The sequence below is a fragment of the Orcinus orca genome, chromosome 10 (genome assembly GCF_937001465.1).
Source record: "Orcinus orca chromosome 10, mOrcOrc1.1, whole genome shotgun sequence".
NCBI lineage: Eukaryota > Metazoa > Chordata > Mammalia > Artiodactyla > Delphinidae > Orcinus > Orcinus orca.
In genome coordinates this window covers 52,306,626-52,327,152 of record NC_064568.1, presented here as the reverse complement: position 1 = coordinate 52,327,152, position 20,527 = coordinate 52,306,626, and the positions used below count along the sequence as shown (strand labels likewise).

The window sequence follows — 20,527 nt, the reverse complement described above, 5'->3', positions numbered from 1 at the left end:
GACATATATACACTACCAAACGTAAAATAGATAGCTAGTGAGAAGCAGCCGCATAGCACAGGGAGATTAGCTCGGTGCTTTGTGACCACCTAGAGGGGTGAAATAGGGAGGGTGGGAGGGAGGGAGATGCAAGAGGGAAGAGATATGGGAACATATGTATATGTATAAGTGATTCACTTTGTTATAAAGCAGAAACTAACACACCATTGTAAAGCAATTATACTCCAATAAAGATGTAAAAAAAAATGCTGCTTTTCAGTGACACTTTTCTCAAAAGACAAAAGTGAAAGAAGAACTTGGACGAATTAAACCCTTTAATGTTAAGGATCTTGGCTAGGCATGTAACAGTGCTCACTGTGGCTAAGTACTACTTTCTCACAAGGCTCTCTAAGCTAATCTCTGTTTTTATCTGGTTCTAATTGTCCTTTAGGATTCCAGTTGTTTTCAATCACAATAGCTGGTGTTTGAATGATACAGATTGTCTTTAGGATTTAGAAAGTTCTTTCAGGTTGGGCCAGACAAAAACTCTTGAGTGCAGATATGGAAACTTGCCCCAGGATGCAGAACTGAAAAAGGGAGAGAAAGGCTGGGGTGTGGGGTTCCAGCAGGACCTGCACTTGGTGCTCATGTGGCCATGGCCTGGCGTTACCACCTACTGACTCCTTTTACTTCCAGTTGTGAAGGATGTCGCAGTCATCAGCCACTACAGCCACCACTGCCCTCCCACAGTGAGCCCTGAGGGAACTCAGGATGGAGTCAAAGGGCTGCCAAGCCCTCAGCCACTGAAGTCACCCCACCCCCCCACCGCCCCCACCCCCCCCCCCCACCCCCCCCCCACCCGCCACCGTTCACCCTGAGGGGATTCAGGATGGAGAAAAGCAGGACACTGGTCCTAGATAGTTAAGGTGCATATCAAAAGAATGATTTCAGTGATCTCAGACTCTTGCATCTGCCCATACATAGAAAAGGGCTAAATTCATTAACTTGAGATGCCTGGTTTTCTTTAATTAACAGTAATCCTTCGATGTTCTGACTACCTGTTTGGTTTTTTTAAATTAATTAATTTATTTATTTTTGGCAGCATTGGGTGTTCATTGCTGTGCGCGCGCTTTCGCTAGTTGCGGCGAGGGGAGGCTACTCTTCATTGCGGTGCGCAGGCTTCTCACTGAGGTGGCTTCTCTTGTTGCGGAGCACGGGCTCTAGGTGAGCAGGCTTCAGTAGTTGTGGCTCGCGGGCCCTAGAGCACAGGCTCAGTAGTTGTGGCAAACGGGCTTAGTTTCTCCGCAGCACGTGGGATCTTCCCGGACCAGGGCTCGAACCCGTGTCCCCTGTATTGGCATGCGGATTCTTATACACTGTGCCACCAGGGAAGCCCCTATTCCCCAGTCTTGACGAGCACCATAGTGATCTTTCAAAAACCACGCAGTGGGATGTCATAAAACTTGAATTGTAGCCCTGAGTCATATCTAGGTTTTTTGTTTGTTTTTGTGGGTTGTTTTTTTTTTGCCATGTCATGCAGCTTGTGGGATCTTAGTTTCCCAGGGATTGGACCCAGGCCCTCGGCAGTGGAAGCGCAGAGTCCTGACCTCTGGACCGCCAGGGAATTCCCCATTTCTAGTTTCAACTCCATTTCTTGGTTGCTGAATCAACCTGGGTATGTTTCAAGGGTACAATAGCAGAGCATTTCATTCCCTCTGGAGGAAGTGAGGAGTGATACTGATCTGAAATATCTCACCGGAAGAGGTGGCTGCTGACTATTTTTAGCACCAGACTGACCAGTTTGTTCCCCATTTAATCCTGCATTGGGCTGGAGGCTGCCAAGGAAGCAAGGGGTTTAGAGCCACGTGAAGACCAGGAAGGCGGCCAAGTAGAAGTCCAGGGTCTCAGCTCTACAGCTCAGGATCTTTGGGCCTTAACATCACACAGTGACCACGCCAGGGGTAAACAGACCAACACCAGAGGTTAAGGGCAGGGTCGTAAGAGTCAGATTAACCAGGATTCCTGCAAACTCACCATGTGCAATCAGGAAGACAGGGCAAATCACGTGAGCACTCTGCATCCCTGTCCCCTCCTCCATAAAGGACGTTGACACAGTATCCCTTGGGACTACTTTGAAGATGAGATTCCTAGAGGATAAACCACCTGAGAACAGCAGCTGTGTCTTGGTCACAATTGTGCATTTGGCACCTGGCACTCTGCTTGACACTATATAGGTGCTCATTGAAAAATTACTGAATGAATAAATAAATGAATGATGAATGTGAAATGCTAAACAAAGAGTCTGCCTCATGGTAAATACTACTAGCATTGACTGAATGAATTACATAAAGAGCTTGGGACACGGAACACCACGGGGCTGATTTGTACAAGGGCTCACCTGGGATAAGTAATCTAAACGCAGGTGAACTGATCGGCAGTTAATGTGTCCTCTTCCCCAGTAAAGCAGTCGACCTGGGAAAGCAAGGTGAGTAAAAATGTACAAAAAAGAGCACTCTTCTCTTAGATTCAACTTTAAATATGAGAATGCAAACCATCTCCCCCCACACGCAGCTTGGGCCCTGAGGACTGAGACCACCTGCCCCCCACACCTTTTAGAGGCTGTGTTGATTTAACTTTAGAATTCCACTGTCCTCGTTAGCATGACTACTATTACAGAAGATTACACCGAGACAAAAGGCTAGATTGTTCAGAACAGGAACTTCCTGAAAGATACATCATGCTTCAGTGGAAACCATCAACAGATACTTTGCACCTTAAGATTCTTTGAATCCCTCAAATTCCTCGCCAGTCCTGCATAGTTGCCTCCTCATCCAGTCCTGGTCAAGGTCACAAACCGAAATCCTTATTCTAATCCCTTTCCAACTTGCCTTCCCCCGCCTTTGTGCAGGTAGTGTATGGCGAGCTATAAACTCAGCTTTGTCTTCTAGTTTGGTCCTGCTGGTGCCATTAGGGGCAGTTACATGGACAAATAGAGTCATAGAATGTAAATAGTACAAAAGCAGCCGTTAAGGTGTCTGGTCCACCAAGGATGGGCCCGTCTAGCAGGTTCTCTTACAGTCATCGAGGCTCTGCTCTGAGACCTCCGTGCTAAGATCCTCCTTCCTGTGAGGCCCATTCTGTCTCTGTCCAGCTCTCTCTGTGACTCCCAAGAATCACGGTACTGCCTCTGGAAATACACCCAAAGGCCGGTTTCTCTTCCAGGAATCAGCTGACAAGGAAACCATCAGCACTGAGTCCTTATCAGCTCTCTCTGAAGGCAGCTGCCCCACAAAGTAGAATCTAAAGCATCAGAGGCCTGCTCAGAAATCTCACCTGAACCCAAGCCCTCGGCAGTGAGGGTGCAGAGTTCTAACCACTGGACCGTCAAGGAATTCCCAGTAAATGTTTTTTTTGAATGGGGAATACATAAAGCCTGTTCCATCCTTTACAAACTCCTCAACCAAGATGAACCAAGCAGGACTTGTTTATTGCTGTTCTTTTGTTACAGAAGTAATACATATCTATTATAGAACATTTAGAAGATATAAATTTTTTAAAGGTTACCTGTTCTTTCCCTCCTCTAAATATTACCTCTGATCCTGAAGGTTTCTACATGTTTATTGGTCCTTTGTGTTTCTGCTGGTACAAATTCTCTTTTCCTGTCTTGTGCTCATTTTTCTGCTAGGATATTCAGTTTTCTCTCTAAGTTATAAGAGCTCTTTTATATTAGGATATTCATCACTGATCTGTTCCATATTTTACACAATTTCCTGAAGTTTAACTGGCAATGGAGGTGAAGGATCTGGACCCTATGGGAATAGAGGAAGGTACAGCTCAGGAAATGTCCACAGAGGTGGATCCTGGGGAGCATGGGGGAATTAAAACCTGGGGGAAAGTAGGGAGAAAAGACATCAAAAAGGAAAAACCAAGAACAAAGACTCAAGTCAGAAAAGGGCAACAAAAAGAGACCAAAGGCTGTGCAAGACGGTTTCTTTCTTTTTTTTTTTTAAATTTTTAAAAATTAATTTTATTTATTTATTTATTTATTGGCTGTGTTGGGTCTTCATTACTGCACGCAGGTTTTCTCTTGTTGCAGAGAGCAGGGGCTACTCTTTTTCACGGTGTACATGCTTCTATTTGTGGTGGCTTCCCTTGTTGCGGAGCACAGGCTCTAGGTGCATGGGCTTCAGTAGTTGTGGCACATGGGCTCAGTAGTTGTGGCGCACGGGCTTACTTGCTCTGCAGCATGTGGGATCTTCCCGGACCAGGGATCGAACACATGTCCCCCGCACTGGCAGGCGGATTCTTAACCACTGCACCACCGGGTAAGTCCCAAGACGGTTTCTAAATGGATAGCCTGTCCCAAAGGACTGGGTGGGGTTCCTTTTGATTCAGCTAAATGTGATCAACTTTCCAACTTCCTCATTACTGCATGGAGAGGAGCCAAGACCACCAGGAATGGTTGCAGACGTAGGGGAGAGAGACCCTAAGACCCTAGGTAAAGCAGCAAAGTCTATTAAGTTCCTTTTCCAAACAGACACACTGAAGGCTCTCTACATCCCCCTGACACTGTCAAAGGCTTCCTCCTTTATTTCAGACCCCTTAATGCTACCTCGGGAATGTCCCACCTGGAAGGCCTCCAAGCTTCCTGTAAACTCAATCCACACTGTCATGGAACCACTTGGTCCCTGTTTTAAAAAACAAAGCAACAAGAACGTCTTGTTAAGTTTCAACTATCTTTAGACAATCCTGTCTACTGAATCCTGTCCTGGGCCCCTCCTGGATCTGTTTGAATCTAGGCTTCTCAGAATCACTGATGTGACACTTGGAAGGAAAGTGACTGTTTACAAAGGAGAGTTTACAGTCCTCCCTGTGTACCATGCAGAGACCAGAGCTCAGCAGCCTACCTTGTTTTTACCTGCTCCCTTCTTGCTCTGTACCTAGCCCTTCCAATTTCTGCTCTTGTAAGCAGATAAGGTCAAGGGTCCCCCGAGAAAGAGAACCAGGCATGTCTTTCTTGACATAAGAGAAGCCATTTTTGGCCTAAGACATTTTATGATCTAAGCCTGGCCAATGCTTGCCCTTGAATGGGTCTCAGTAGTAATGATCTGAAGGGAACAAAAGGACAAACTATTGTTACCAAGAAAGAAAAGTAACAACAGCAAAGATAATAAACCAGTTGTAAACTCCCAGTTCTGTTTCATGGTAAAGATTAGCGTGAAGCGCTTTCTTGAGCTATTTTACAGAATTTAACCCTACCCTCCTCGGGGGGTGCTCAACAACTATATCAACTGGAACCTAAGGGATGATGATGTTGACTTCTCCTGACCACTGTGGCTTCAATCGGCTGAAGCTTGGACTCTGTCGACCTTTGTCCTGATTCTACGCTGACGCCTCACTCAGCTCAAGCCCCTTCATGAGCGTGCATGTTCCCTTAGCTTAGAACTTCCCCAGTTTTGCAGTTCGGGGAGACACTGCTTTGGGAAAGATCCCCAGTGTTCTCCTTATTTGCTGCAAGTAGTAAATCCTTCCTTCTCTCGATCTCTGGCTTGGTTGTGTCTTTTGGCTCGACACTCACCAAGAGGCAAACCCAGTTTTTGGATAACACTCTGAACTCAGACTGAATGGCATAGCTCTCCCTTTCCAGGCAAGCAAATACATTCAGCTTTCTCTTAGACGGGCAGTTAGTGATCTTCCTTTCTTACATTTAACATCCCATAGTTTAGTTAACTTTAAGTGATTATCTGGTTAACATAATTAATACCAAGGTATGAATGACAGGTAGGCTTTCATTTTCTCAGGAGTACTGGCATGTCAAAGGTTTTACCAACACATATTGATTTATCAATATATAATTGGTAGACCTGGGTTTATTTTTTTTGGGGGGGGGCAGGAGAGGGGACAAGCAGGAAGGGAAACTCCATATGTGTAAAATGGGCAGAAAGGAGTAGAGTCCCTCCCCCACCCACTCTCCCCCTTTCCCTGCAAAATACAGGTGATTCCCCTGCCTGGCATCGCCACCCCCATCACGGCAGTCCTTATCTGACCATACATTGTGATCACATCTGCTACAAACCAAAGCAGAGATGGGGTTTTTCTCAGTTTTGTCTTACCAGCATTACAAACACAGACACACACACACACACACACACTGAGAGAGTCATAAATATTTGTTAAATGAACAAACAAACATGCTACAGTATGCATATGTTATGATCCTTGGCTCACTAAAGTGAATCATTAATATCTTTATATGTGAAAGCGAGTTTGAAGTGTACATGGGATCTCTCTCCCCCTCAACTTTAAGGATGAGGCATATGCCCTCCACCCTGCCAGGAAACTACAGAATTCTCCTCTTGAGAAGTTAACCTGCTCTGGAGAAAAGTCATCAGGATAATGACATTTGGGAGTGCCTTACATAAAAGCCCTGCTGCCCCTCTGTTGACACGCCCGCCCAAGCCACCTAGAGGTGCCTCACGCTTAACTATGAACAGCTCACAACACCAAACGTGTGGAAAAGCCTCTGCCGTGACAGATAACACACACAGGATAATGCAAACACAAAAGAAAACGAAGGGGAAAAAAATCTATTCTTAATATGTTCAAAGAGACAAAAAAGAATAATGAGAAAGAACTCTTGGAGACTGAAACCACCAACACAGCCTTTAAAAAAAAAAAAAAAAAAAAAAGAAGCACCAAAAGAGCTGAAAGATAAAATCCAGAAAGTGAGAGTGGGGGCAGGACTTCAGTGAAGTACACAAATGTTAAATGATGAAAGTTGCAGACAGAAACTACAGAGAAAACAGATAGGATCTAACTCCTCAAGAAATGAGACAAGAATTGAAAAACATAATAATTCCGATGGAAAGTGCATCACCGAATTTAGAAAGACCCGTGACAGGGCCATAATCATGAAATTTCAGGACACTGAGGTTAAAAAGAGGATCCTAAAAGTTTCAGAGAAAGAAACACAGGTCGTATAGAAAGGAACAGTGTAGTAGGGAATAATCTAAGTGGCTTTAACACAGAGATACAGAAAATGGAGCAGTGTAATCAAAATAGAAATTTATTCCCAGCTCCAGCCATAGCTCAGAGGTAGAGCCCAGGGCTGGAAGGGTAGCTCAGGAATCCACAGTCCAGCTTCTAGTTCTGAGTTTAGGGGGCGAACCTAGGTCCCTCCATCATGTCTGCATCCCTCTTCGGGGAAGAGGGAAAAGTGAAAGGACTTTGGGCACTGATTCCTTCCAGGTTACAATCTGGAAGTGGAAGGCAGGATTTCAACTCAGTCTACTGGCCGGAACTCAAGTCACCTGTCCAGAGAGCACTGCAAGGAAGGCTAGGAAATGTGATCTCCAGCGAAGCTAGAAGTCAGGCATTTCCTTACTAAAGGAAAAAGGAAGAATGGATCCTGGAGGACACACAGAACTGAACTGTATTATTTCACACATCACTGGATACTAGTGGCCAATGAATAACGTCTCCATAATTTGAGAGAAAATGATCTTTACCCAATGATGTCATACTAGTCCAATATCAAGGTGAGGTCAGAACAAAGCCATTAAAGACCTAGAAACAGAATTTTTAGGAAGTTCTTGATTGATATGCTCTACTTAACTAAGGAGTAATCCAAGAAGAAGGACATGGGATCCAAGAAGCAGGCTTAGAGAGCAAATAGGTCAGGATGGTGTAAGAGACAGAAGACAGGGCTTCCCTGGTGGCGCAGTGGTTAAGAGTCCACCTGCCAGTGCAGGGGACACAGGTTCGAGCCCTGGTCCGGGAAGATCCTATATACCACGGAGCAGCTGGGCCCGTGCGCCACAGCTACTGAGCCTGCGCTCTAGAGCCCACGAGCCACAACTACTGAGCCCGTGTGTCACAGCTACTGAAGCCTGCACGCCTAGAGCCCGTGCTCCACGGCAAGAGAGGCCACCGCAATGCGAAGCCCGCGCACCACAACGAAGAGCAGCCCCCTCTCGCCGCAACTAGAGAAAGCCCGCGTGCAGCCATGAAGACCAAAAAAAAAAAAAGAGACAGAAGACAGTGGGAAGGAAATCACCAGGTAAAGATAGGATCAATAAAATAGTCAATACATTTCATCATTTGGGGAAAACTACTGACAGGAATATACTTGATCCAATGGAGCAAATGATAAAACTTTAAGGATTGGTAGAAAAAAAAAAATATGAGCAAAAAACCAAGGCAATTATTAAGTCCAAGGGGGAGAAAGAATACACAAGAGGAAATCTTATTATAATACACTTCTCAGTGCTATAGCTAAATATGTTTACATGTCATAAAAAGGCAAACTAATTACTGAATCGACCCCAAACTGTGATGCAATTACAGAGCAGAGAGGATGTTGGGGAGGAAATAGGTGCATGTGGAGTGGTGGAGGTGGGGTGGGCACCAGTGTTAATGAAGTAACTCCCCGTCTACTATTACAGGATATTTGAATTATACAAATCAAGAAGTAGCAGAAAACTTTATTCATAATAAGAGTGTAAAAATAATAGTGTAAAAATAAAGTGAGACTATTTTCACCCATCAAACTGGTGAAATCCCACAAGTTTGGTAATACACTCCCTCCTTTCGCAAGGCTCTGGGAAGAAGGTAAACTGGCCTATTCTCTGTGGAGAGCAATTTGACCATACCTATCAAAATTACAAAGGTGTGTACTCTTTGAACCAGCAATGCCACTTATGGGAATTGATCCTAGACATATATTCACGTGTGTGCAAAATAACATCTGAATATTCACTGCAGCCTTTTTTTGTAAAGGAAACATTGGGGAAAATGCAAATGTCCATCTCCTTTTAAAAAAATAAATAAATAAAGATGCTCTATTTGCTCAAATGGAGCAAATAGGGCATGATTAAATATGTTCTTTGCTGAAAAAAAGCAAGGTGCAGAGTGGTGTGTCTATGAGGTGACCATCAACGTGGTCCACCAGCACATCCAGCTCTCTGAGTCCTGGGCACAGGATACATTTGCACTTCCCTGCCCCCTTTAAACAGTCAGATCCACGTGACATGCTTTGCTCAATGAATGGGAGCAGAAGTGACACATGTCACCTCTGGGAGGAAGGCTTTAGGGGCCTAAGAACAATTTGTTATATTCCCTGCCTCTTGCCATCACAAGCATGACACTCCCGACGGCAGAGATTCAGCTGGTTTGCAACCTTGTATGAGGAAAACGTGAAACCACCAAGGGAGGACACAGAGCATGAATGAGAAAGAAGCCGCTAAGGTGTCTGGATGGTTTGTTACCGCAACACATTCTACTTCACCCTGATTGATGAGAGGTACTATGCCACCTTTTGTGTGAAAAAAAGAAAAGGAAATATATAATGTTATTTTCTTGTATATAGGTACATATAGAAAACTAACAGTGGTGACCTGAGGAAAGTGCATTGGGTGGGAAGTAGACTGATGGGAAATAGAAGGAGAGAGACTCTTTACTGTATTTCTTTCTACATGTCTTATTTTAGGACCACATGAACATATTACTTACCGCAAAACTTTACTTTAAAAAGAAATAGTAGTATAAGAACACTATTTAGAAATATGGAAGTAAATATCAGATGAAAGACCAAAAGTAGTTGAAAGTGGTTATTTCCAGGGAGTGGAATCTAGGTGGATTGTCACTTTCCATTTAGTAGTATTTAGTACAATACACAGTTTAAAACTATGTGTATGTATTACTTTGGTTTTTAAAAATTAAGAGAAAAAAACCCATGGAGAGTGACAGTGATATTATGAGGGCTAAGCTGTACCCAACTCTGTCTTGCATGGAGAACTGACCTAAGAATGGAAAAATTTTAATTCCTCCGAAGTGCCAATCTTTTACAAATTTAATCACATCTCTTATGCTGGCAGGTCATTTACATAAAACTACAACCAATCTTGAATACAGCTGGGCATGAATGTAACACTGGCATGGTATCTGATTTCATGGTCTGGAAAAGAGGAAAACTAGAAAAGCAACAGATGTTTTGCTTTTGCCAAGAAAGGCAACTTCTGCCTCAAAACACTCCCACCCACCCAGCGACCCAAGTCAGAAATCTGCAAGTCATCCTTAACTTCCTCCCCCCCTCACCCCTTCAAACGCAACCAGAGTGATCGTCTCTAAGACAAATATGACCACATCACTTATCCGCCTAAATGCTTCAATATTCCCCCTCTGCCTTCAAAATAAAATCCCAACCCCTACAAGAGAACTCTCCATGACCTGGTCCCTGTCCACCTGTCTACCTCATCTGTCTTTACCTCTTGCTCTATCCTCTAAGTGACTGAACTTTCAGTTCTCAAAGGAACCAAGAGCTAGGTTTCTTTTGCCTCCAAGCCTTCACATGTGCTATTCTCTCTGCCTCAGTCTTCTCCCATTTAATTACTACTCATCCTTCAGTTCAGACATCCTTCTTCCAGAAAGTCTTACCTGGTGCTCTGGGCACAGTGGGTACCACTCCCATCTGTTCCCAGAGTCCCCTGTTTCCTATCAGAGCAACATCAGGCTGGACTCTATGGAAGATATTGTTTCTTTATCTGATCTCCTTTCCAGACTAACCTTTGCCTCTTTTCTTCAACATTGTATCCTCAGCTCCCAGCATATGGTAGGAGTTCAGTGTTGAATAAGCACACAAATAAGACTCAAATCTAGAACCAAGACCAGGTTAACATTTGATTTTTAATCAGGTGGAAACTGAATAAGTATCTCTGACTCTCTCTGGTAGGGTACAGTGCTGAGTCTGATAATTTCATCTTTAAAACTCCCAAGTTCTCCAAGTCATCCAAGGTGGCTGGTACACCAGATGTAATGAATAATAATACCCAGTGCTTGGCTAAGAGCTGGCTCCTAAATAAAGGTAGGTTATAGGACTTCCCTGGTGGCACAGTGGTTAAGAATCCGCCTGCCAATTCAGGGGACATGGGTTCAATCCCTGGTCTGGGAAGATCCCATATGCCGTGGAGCAACTAAGCCCATGCACCACAACTACTGAACCTGCGCTCTAGAGCCCTCGAGCCACAACTACTGAGCCTGCGTGCCACAACTACTAAGCCCATGTGCCGCAACTACTGAGCCCATGAGCCACACCTGCTAAAGCTCGCACGCCTAGAGCCCAAGCTCCGCAACAAGAGAAGCCACCACAATGAGAAGCCTGCGCACCGCAACAAAGAGCAGCCCCCACTCGCCGCAGCTAGAGAAAGCCCGCGCACAGCAACAAAGACCCAACGCAGCCAAAAATAAAATAAAATAAATAAATTTATATATTTAAAAAAAGGTAGGTTATAGTAGTATGATCTTTAAAACAAGCAACAAATCCTTACACCACCCCAGTCTAAGGGGCTGGTGAAAAGGTACATTTGGTGGATACAACCTGGTGCACAACCCTTTTGATAATTTAATACTTTGGTATGAACAGATTATAATTGACACTGGCTACTGTTGTGTCTGGAACTCTATTTGTTTTCTTCAAGCAGCGAAATCTGCCTTTCATCTACTCTGTCTCTTTTCCCCAAGGAAGTGAGATAAAAGCCCATATACATTTCCAGAATGAGACACTGTTTTCTTTGGCCAAAAATCTGTACTTTCTAATTAGACTGTCAATACCAATACTGAAGATGGGCAATTTCAGTTGAAGCCTGTCGTAGGAAGAACAAATGTTACCACTGGGGGCTGTACGGTGTGTAATTAGGAAGCAGAGCAGTGATGCATGTACTGCGGGACAGAGTAGATAAAATGTTTCTCGAGGGCAACCCAAGTTTACATCTTCCCTGGAATTAGAGGAATGAATTTAACCAATACCAGCCTGTGAAAACATCTTCAGTGCCACAGAAAAATAAGGAAAAGAAAGACTCTGTGGGGAGAGTTTTCTAAAGAGCTTAATTTATTCTTTACATCCTTCATTTTGCGTTTTAATTATGTGCATAGTTTTTGGCATTGACTGGCATTTGCGATATGAAATAATGTTAAGTGGGGACGCAGGCAACAGAATAATGTGTCCGTAAGAGAAACTGGTAACAATGTCTCCTCAAGGGAGGGAACTGGGGACTGGAAAAGGGAGGGAGAGAGAATTTCACTGTATACCCTTTCCATCCTTTTGGATTTTGAATCCTGTGAATGCAGCAGTTATTCAATAAATTAATTAATTAATCAAATTAAAATAAATAAGATGAATCAAAATAAATGAAATGCGAATAGTATATGGCAAATGGTTTATATCCTTACTTGGAAAAAAAAAATGATGATTCTCTGTCAGACTTCCAGACAAGTAAAAATGTGTTTAATTTATAAAATCCTGGGAGCTATTTCAAAATATTTTTTCGACAAACGAATGTTAACTAAATGCCTTCTCGAGCCAGCTAAAGAAGGCATGTGTGTCCCATCACGGGTAATGTCGATGTTGCCCAATTGGTTAAGGTGGTGTCGGTCAGTCTTCTCTACTGTGAAGTTTTTTATCCCCTGTAAGCAATTTGCGTGGAAACTTTGACGCTCCGTAAATATCCTGTCCCTCATCAAACTTCTACCACTATTTTGGCACCCACTGACGACTGTGGAGCACTGTTCTTCCCTCTGTGTTTACTAGTTGGCATGCTACTGTAAGCAGGAGCCCTCCCTTCTGCTAGATTGTTTACGTATTTCTTTTTTTTCTTTTTTTTGCGGTACGCAGGCCTCTCACTGTTGTGGCTTCTCCCGTTGCGGAGCACAGGCTCCGACGCGCAGGCTCAGCGGCCATGGCTCACGGACCCAGCCTCTCCGCGGCGTGTGGGATCTTCCTGGACCGGGGCACGAACCCGTGTCCCCTGCATCGGCAGGTGGACTCTCAACCACTGCGCCACCAGGGAAGCCCTGTTTACGTATTTCTTTAAATCACCATAGACCCATGAATTTTTAGTTCATTCAAAGGGTTTAAGCCCATTACTATCATTATTTATTTATTTTTAGTTATTTATTATTTATTTACTTATTAGTTTTTTAAGTTGAAGTACATTGATTTACAACATTGTGTTAGTTTCAGTTGTACAGAAAACTCATTCAGTTATACATGTATATGTATATTCTTCAGATTCTTTTCCATTAAAGGTTATTACAAGATATTGAATACAGTTCCCTGTGCTATACTGTAAATTCTTGTTATTTATCATTATTTACTTTAATGCTTGTGTTGACACAGATTTTGCAATTCTCCCCTCTCTCATATTTGTTCACTATTCACTATTCTACAGCTCTTTCTGTTCCTTAAACACGGAGGCTATTTCCTGCCTCAGGGCCTTTGCACTGGCTACTCCCCCTCCCTGGAGTGCTGGCTCCTTTGATTCACTCAGGTGTCCCTGCTCAGAGTCCTTCTCCGATCATCTCATCTAATTTAAGGCTAATTCCTCTCTCCCTCTCCTACTTTCCCTCTCATTCTCCTCTTCTGTGTTTTCAACCTCTTCCTCTCTACTGGTTCCTTCCTAGGAATATTTCAACATGTTCTAGCCTTTCCCGCATAATTTAAAGGGAAAAAAAAGCCCTATGAATTCTTCCCTTCCCCCTTCGGTTTCGCCGTCCCTCCCCACACATCCCTAGCCCTCATCTTCTGCTGACAGCCAAACTTCTAGAAAGCAGAGTCTACACCCTCTCAAGCGCTATTTCTTTGCTTTCCATTTATGCCTCCACCCACCAAAATCTCTGCCCAGAACTGAAACTGAAGTCTTCTCACCGGGCCCACCAACAACAAGGGCAGTGGTTAGCCCATACCAGACCTTTCCAGTGTGGACTGGAAAAAGGTATCCCTTCCTCAAGATACTTGCTTCCCTCTGTCAGAAAATGGTCCTCTCAAGCACACCAATCTGCAATGTCCACAATGTGCATGGCGCCCACTGGCCTTGTGCAGTGTGCTACCTGCATGACCATACTTTGCTGGCAGCCTTCTTTCTGCTAGCTTGAAAGATGCACTCTGGTCTCATCTTGTCTGACCACTCTCAAACTCCCCTGTGACCACCCCTCCTTCTGGAAATGTGGTCTTCCTTTGCAACCATAACACCACACTCTGCATTCCTGCTGCTCCTTTCTCATCCTCTCAGGCTCTTAAATGTTAAGTCCATTTCAGAGTCCTGTCCTGGTTTGTCTTCCTTTGATGCTTGACCCATCTCTGTGAGTGATGTCAATCACGTTCACTCAACATTTATTGAGTGTCTACTCTGTGCCTGGCAGTGTCCTAGGCACTGACCCCTTGGGATTTCCAAGTACGTGCTGATGATCTGCAAATGTGTCTCTAACTGCCTCCCTGAAATCTGCACATGGAATCCAAATGGACTCCTGAGACTTAACTTCTCCAGAACTGAGCTCATCACCCTTCTCTCCAGATCAATTCCTCTTCCTGTTTTAGCAAATGATACTCATTCAGTTGCCCAAGGCTGAAAGCTGGAGTCATCCTAGACTCCTTCCTCTCTCTGCCCCCAAGAAAGTAGTAGGTCTTATTTTTCTACTTCCTAGATATGTCTCAGTTTCACCCACGTCTCCCCATCGCCATCACCACCACACCAGCCTCCGTCCTATCTAAGCCAGTATCACCTCTCATGTAGAATAAACACTGCATCACAGATGTAGAAAACAAACTTATGGTTACCAAGGGGGGGAAGAGGGGAGAGGGATAAATTGGGAGATTGGGATTGACATATATACACTACTATATATAAAACAGATAACTAGGGAATATCCTGGTGGTCCAGTGATTAGGACTTGATGCTTTCACTGCTGAGGGCCCGGATTCAATCCCTGGTCGGGGAATTAAGATCCTGCATGCCGCATGGTGTGGCCAATAGATAAATAAATAAATAAAATAGATAACTGATAAGGACCTATTGTACAGCACCGGGAACTCTACTCAGTACTCTGTAATGACCTATATGGGAAAAGAATCTAAAAAGGAGTGTGTATATATGTATAACTGAATCACTTTCCTGCACACCTGAAACTAACACAACACTGTAAATCAACTATACTCCAATAAAAATTAATTTAAAAAAAAAAGAATAAACACTGCAGCAGGCTCCCACCTGGCCTCTGCCTCCTGGCCCTGACGATGTCAAGCTCCTCCTTTAAACCCTACAATGGCTTCTTCTGCCCTCAGGATTTAAGTTCTAATTCTTTGATATCATTTGTAAGGCCAATCATGATCAGGCAGTTCCTCTACCTCCCTACCTTCATTTCTCTCCATTTACCCTGCGCCTCATACTCTTTCCCTTATTCCTTCTCCCTTCCAACCATACTGAGCTCCTTTTAGTTCCTGAGCATGTCATCTGTCTCTGAATCTTAGCTGATACTCTTCCCTCTGCCTGGAAGAGCTCCTTTGTGTGCTGACCCGCCGCCAGCCCTTCACCTTGCCAACAGCACCTTTTTCTTCAGGCTTCAACAAAGATCTTACTTTATTTAAGAAGCCTTCCGTGAGCCCCCAAATCTGGGACAGAGGCTTTTTTTCTGGGCTGCCATAGTAAATTACACTGTAGGGTAATTACCTGTCAACTGGCCCTGTATCTCCCGCTAAATGTAAGTATGTAAGAGGGGAGGGACCTTGCCTCTCGTTTCATACTTCATCCCTGGGACCTAGCACCGCAACTGGCACACAGCAGGTGCTCAGTAAATACACACTGAATGAATGAGTAGTCAGATGAGTGTAAGATACAGAATCCCCAATTCCTGGCTCTGACTCCCCATGGGAACTTCGGGAAGTCTTTTTTAGTCTTGCTGTATCTCTTGTCCTCACTTATAATATGAAAATACACTGCAGATTGTGGCAGTTTTAAAACCTGGCCCCCAACTTCTCTGACATTGTCTTACTGAGAGGTGAGGCCTATGTCCCCTCCCCTAGAATTTGGCCTCTGTGATTTCTTGACCAAAAGATCACATGACAGAAGTGATGCTGTGATTTATTTAGGGGTTCAAGTCTTAAGAAACTGGCAACTTTCGTTTCCTTTCCCTTGAGATGTTTGCTGGTAGGATACAGGCACAAGGGGAAGCAGCTTTTGGGGAGGCCCACCCACGTGGAGAACACTCAGGCCTGCAGCCCACCAGCCAGCAGTGGGCACCGACTTGCCAGCATGCGAATGAGCCAGCTTGGAAGTGGATCCTCCAGCCCCCTTTGACCATGCACCCCATGTGGAGAGAGCCTCCCCCTCTGATTCTGCAGCTAAAGAAATGAATGTGGTTGCTTGGAGATCTAACTTTGGGATGCTTTGTTAAACAACAAGAAATAACCAGGCAGATGCTGAGACCTGCAAGTGGAGTGTTGCTGCCACCTGACATGCAGCACTGGCTTTGGGACCGGGTAGCAGGCAGGAGTCGAAAGGCCCTGGGAGGGTGTTAGGGACACGGTAGGAGCCTGGTGGTGAGGGCTTAAGAGAAAGAAGGAAAATGTTAGCTGGAGCCAAGAGAGTAAAGGAGACTCCAGTTATATAGGAAAGTTTGGAATAGTGTTGCTGTGCCTCCTGTAATGCGGAAAATCAGAAGTGTGCTGCGTGAACTCAATGACCTGGCTAAGGAGATTGCTAGGCTGAGTTTCTAAAGGGCTGCCTGGCTTCTCCTCGCTGCCTGGTGAGTTTTTACCAAGATACATGCATACCCCAGTTATGCTGTCAGGTGCTGTCTCCACACACCGAATCGTATACACCCTGGGACTTCTCCAGGTCCCTCAAGAGTTCACACGTCCAGTGAGATGGGCTAACTTGTCGTCCTCCAAGTTGTTTAACCCTCTTCTGGGTGACCCACAGGAGGCCAACCTCGGCAGCCCTGCTATCTTAGCTGACCAGGAGGGGGACTGGCAGAGGACCAGCCATCTCAGCACTGGATTGTCTCACTCCTCTGTCCTGGAGCTTCTCCCCTCTCCCACGACCTTCATTAAATCAATACACAAAAATGTTTATAATATATGTAAAAATGTAAAGCATAACCAACCTTCCTCTCCACTAGAACCACAATCCTGTATTTTGTGTTTCCTTCCCTTCTTTTCCCTTACAGGTATACTATGTATGTATATATCCCTGTTGATACATGTAATTTTGCATGATCTTTGTAGCCAGTCTAGAAAATAAATGACTACTCACTATGTCCATCCTGGCACAATATGTCATGCATCTCCGCTGATTGATAAATCCTGTATGATGTTGTGCAGAATGGGTCCACAGAACATCCAAGCAGTTCATTTTCATGCAGGTGCAGCTGCAGCATTGCGGAATGGGAGCGTCCATATAAAGAACAAATCTTTTAGGCAAAGGCTAAAAGTGAGCCGATCAGTTGGTGTGAATCTTGGCAAAGTATGTTGACTCCTCAAGTACATGAGTTCATTACTTAATTAGACAAACCTGTTTGGTAACACAAATGGCAAGGGGAAAAAAATGAATAAAGCTTGGATAGCCCATCCTTCACATCATTCCCGCTTTGGTATCTTTCCTGGCAAATAACTGAGAGCTAACCACCAGTGAGGAGTGGAGGGCATGCTCTGTCTCACTCATTCTAAGTAGTTCCTTGCCTAAGTATCATAAGTAACAGAGATAAATTTTTCATACAATGTAGAAGTGAAAACAAAAATAACAGTTAATCCTCTGGGCATCAAACTAATAAGCCTAGTATTTTTCTAGGTACTACAGTATTTGTTTCCTCAGCCAGTCTCCACTGATATTTTAGTTCTCTGGTTCTCAATCTTGAGTCCTTTTGCAATCACACCTTGAACTTTAAAAAATTTGAATGTTTTGTATCCCATTCCGGGAGATTCTGATGCAATTGGTCTGGGGTGCTGACTGGGCGTGGGGATTTTGAAAAGCTCCGGAGACTCAGAGCTGCAGCGGAGTTTCAGAAACCCTGGTTCACACCGCTTTGTCCTCCTCCTCAGGGTCCAGCGTGGCGCCTGGTGGAAAGTGATGCTCACAATGGATACACAGCGTCCCGTTTCTCAGGAAGGAGGGAAGCGTGGTCTCAGAACCGCAAACCTCCTGGTGTCCTGGGGCGAAGACCATGAGGAGGCCAGTCCTGCCAAGCCAGTGGGTGACGGCGACGCCGCCCGTGTCTAGGTCTCCCCCTCCCTAGAGCGCAGGTACTGTCCGGCCAAGTCCCAAAGGCCTCAGAAGATACACGGCCACCGCGAAGTTCGGCGGTGCCAGGTGGTTTCTTGTTTCCACAAGAGAGGCGGAAGCTGAAGAGGATGGGGTGGCCACTTCGAGCTCTGGACCAAGCCTGGTTGACTTCAGAGTCAATCCAGGCTCCTCTCTCGGCTCCAAATTGCAGCCCCGGCAGCTCTTCCCGAGAGGGTCGGAGTGGGGGGCACCTAGGCCAGCCGGGTCAGGACTGCTCCGCGGGGAGGCTAGTGCAGCCCCCGGCGCCCGGAGCGCGCGTCAGGTCGCAACCGCCCGGGGAAGCAAGGGGCGCGGCGGGAGCGTCGATCCAGGGGGCGCGGACTACAAGTCCCGACAGGCCTCGGGCAGGGCTGGGCGGTGCCGGAGCGGGGCCAGGGGCAGCCGGGCCCGGGCGTGCGCGGTGGTTCTCGGGAGTGGCGGGGCGGGTCCTCCCGGCTGTCAGCTGTAGCCCTGTGCGCTCGGGCGGGGGTGGTAGCGGCCATTGGCCGACAGGCGGGAGGGGCGGGCTGCTGCGAGCCTCAGCTGGTTCAGGCCGAGCGGGAGGAGGCGGAGGCGGAGCGGGCGGCCGGCCAGGGAGGCGCGCGCCGGTCTGCTGCGTTCCGGCCTGGCCATGGCAGTGGCGCCCCTGAAAGTGTGCATCGTGGGCTCGGGGAACTGGTGAGCGACGGCGGGCCGGCGGCGCGGGCTCCGCCTGCGGGAAGCCCCTCTGCCGGACGTCCGAGGGCGCACGTCCCCGCCACGGCGTGGGCACCGGGCACCGCGCGTGGGGAGGCGGGGCGGGCGGCCTCGCGGCCGGGCTGGGCACCGCGCGTCCGGGGAGGCCGCGCTGAGGCACTGGGCTGGGAGGCCCTGGGCCCGTGTGCTCGCGGGGGCGACGCGGAGAGAGGGGCGGCGCACCGGCGGGCACCTGTCTGCGCTCGCGGCACTTCGCGGCGGGCGCACGGAGGCCACCTGCTCGCCATGCCCGGGGGGTTTGCGCAACATCCTCAGGGCGTTCTTCATTTCTCCTGGGCACATCGCCTGGGTCGAGGAGTTGGAGGAGGCTCGAGCGTTCTTGCTGGGGTTTCCGAATCGAGGAAACCGAGGCAGAGGGGACTGAAGGGCGCCTGCTATCCAGGTCGAGGGCGGGGCCGGCTCTGCCCTTCCAAGTGCGGGTCCCGCTCCGGCTTCTGTGAAGTCTAGTATCTTAATAAAGTATCGGGAAGAAAATCCAAGTTCCTACAGGCCGGGCTCCCCCAGTAGCTCAGGGACTTTGGGAATTCTCCTTTGGGGGGATGTTTGCGCAGCTTTGCTTCTCCGATAGGCTTTATTTGACTTTAGCGTTTATAAAGCACTTTGTGCCAGGCGTTCTTGTAAGCGCTTTAAATGTCAGCTCTTTTAGTTACTTTTCTGAAACTTACACAGTGGGATTATTTGGTGTGTTTGGGTTACTGTAGAGGAAAGTGGACCGGGGGAGAGGAGGCAGAATATGGTATAGCATCTGATATTTTCAGTCTTTTTTCCACAGCTACGCCCTATTTTTCCCACATCCGAGGGACTAGTATAGAATAGTTCAGAGTGATGTCCTTAAAGTCCTTGTGTTTTTTGGTGGCCGGACACTTACCACTGTTCAGGCTTCTAGGAGTCCTGCAGCAATTGGTACTAGTTACTTGGTCTCCGTCTTTAAGACTTGGCCCAGAAAGTACTTCTTGCAGGAAACCTTATCTGATTCTCCACTTTTCCATCCCAGCAAGGTGAGGGCCCTCTCCCTGTGCCTCTGTTGCTGACATCTGTCATTGCAAGGTGATGATTTATTTGATTATCTGTTTCCACTCCTCCCCTCCCAGCTCTTGAGAACAGCATCTACCTTAGTGCCGGGCATATGCTAAGTAAATACTAAATGAATGTCTAAAAACTAACTTTTTAATGTAAAAACGTAATTGTATATGATTTGGCAATAATTCACATTGTTTAAAAGGTACCAAAAACCCCACAAAAAACACAGTGAAACATCTCTCATCCACTCTTGTCTCCCAAGGTATCTCCTGGAAGAAAACCACTGTTATCAGTTTCTTCTGTTCTTTCTGGAAGAATTCTATCAGATGCAAGCGAATGTTTACATATGTTCTTTTATCTCTCTGCCCTGCAAATACTAGGATATTATGCACTTTTCTGTAAACTTTTTTTTTCAACCAACAACAGAATGTTCTGTCCCACATGTAATGGAGTTGGTACCTGCCCACTGCAGAGCTTCGTATGGACTTTCAGCTGGACTTTGCCAGTTCTGATCCCAAGGTCACTTGAGTGAAATGTCAGCTACCTTGTGGGCCGTGAGACTGAAAAAGCGCCCATTCAGCACATGTTCTTTAACATTAGTTTCCTCTTCTGTAAGAGGCCACAGAACCACAGATGACAGCACCTCTTCCTCCTTTGCAAGGTGCAGAAGTGGCATGGCTGGGCTA

The 20,527-nt window shown here is 46.1% G+C and overlaps 2 protein-coding genes across 6 annotated transcripts in view; one reads left to right on the top strand and one right to left on the bottom strand.

Annotated features, from left to right (window-relative positions):
- The window catches only part of OSBPL10 (oxysterol binding protein like 10), a 377,433-nt gene extending 359,017 nt beyond the window's left edge, over positions 1 to 18,416 (bottom strand). For 2 of the 4 annotated variants that reach the window (XM_049715903.1, XM_049715905.1), the window contains exon 1: positions 17,061 to 18,413. In XM_049715903.1, the coding sequence (XP_049571860.1) occupies positions 17,061 to 17,184 (124 nt within the window). In that variant the 5' untranslated portion in view covers positions 17,185 to 18,413. Of the gene's footprint in view, positions 1 to 17,060 lie in introns of all 4 variants that reach the window. The other 2 variants (XM_049715907.1, XM_049715906.1) reach the window with 2 other exon arrangements.
- Positions 18,417 to 18,581: 165 nt separating this feature from the next.
- GPD1L (glycerol-3-phosphate dehydrogenase 1 like) overlaps positions 18,582 to 20,527 on the top strand; it is a 56,883-nt gene continuing 54,937 nt past the window's right edge. Inside the window, exon 1 of one of the 2 annotated variants that reach the window (XM_033405468.2) lies at positions 18,582 to 18,743. In XM_033405468.2, the coding sequence (XP_033261359.1) occupies positions 18,697 to 18,743 (47 nt within the window). In that variant the 5' untranslated portion in view covers positions 18,582 to 18,696. The remainder of the gene's footprint in view (positions 18,744 to 20,527) is intronic. The other variant, XM_004279686.4, reaches the window with a different exon arrangement.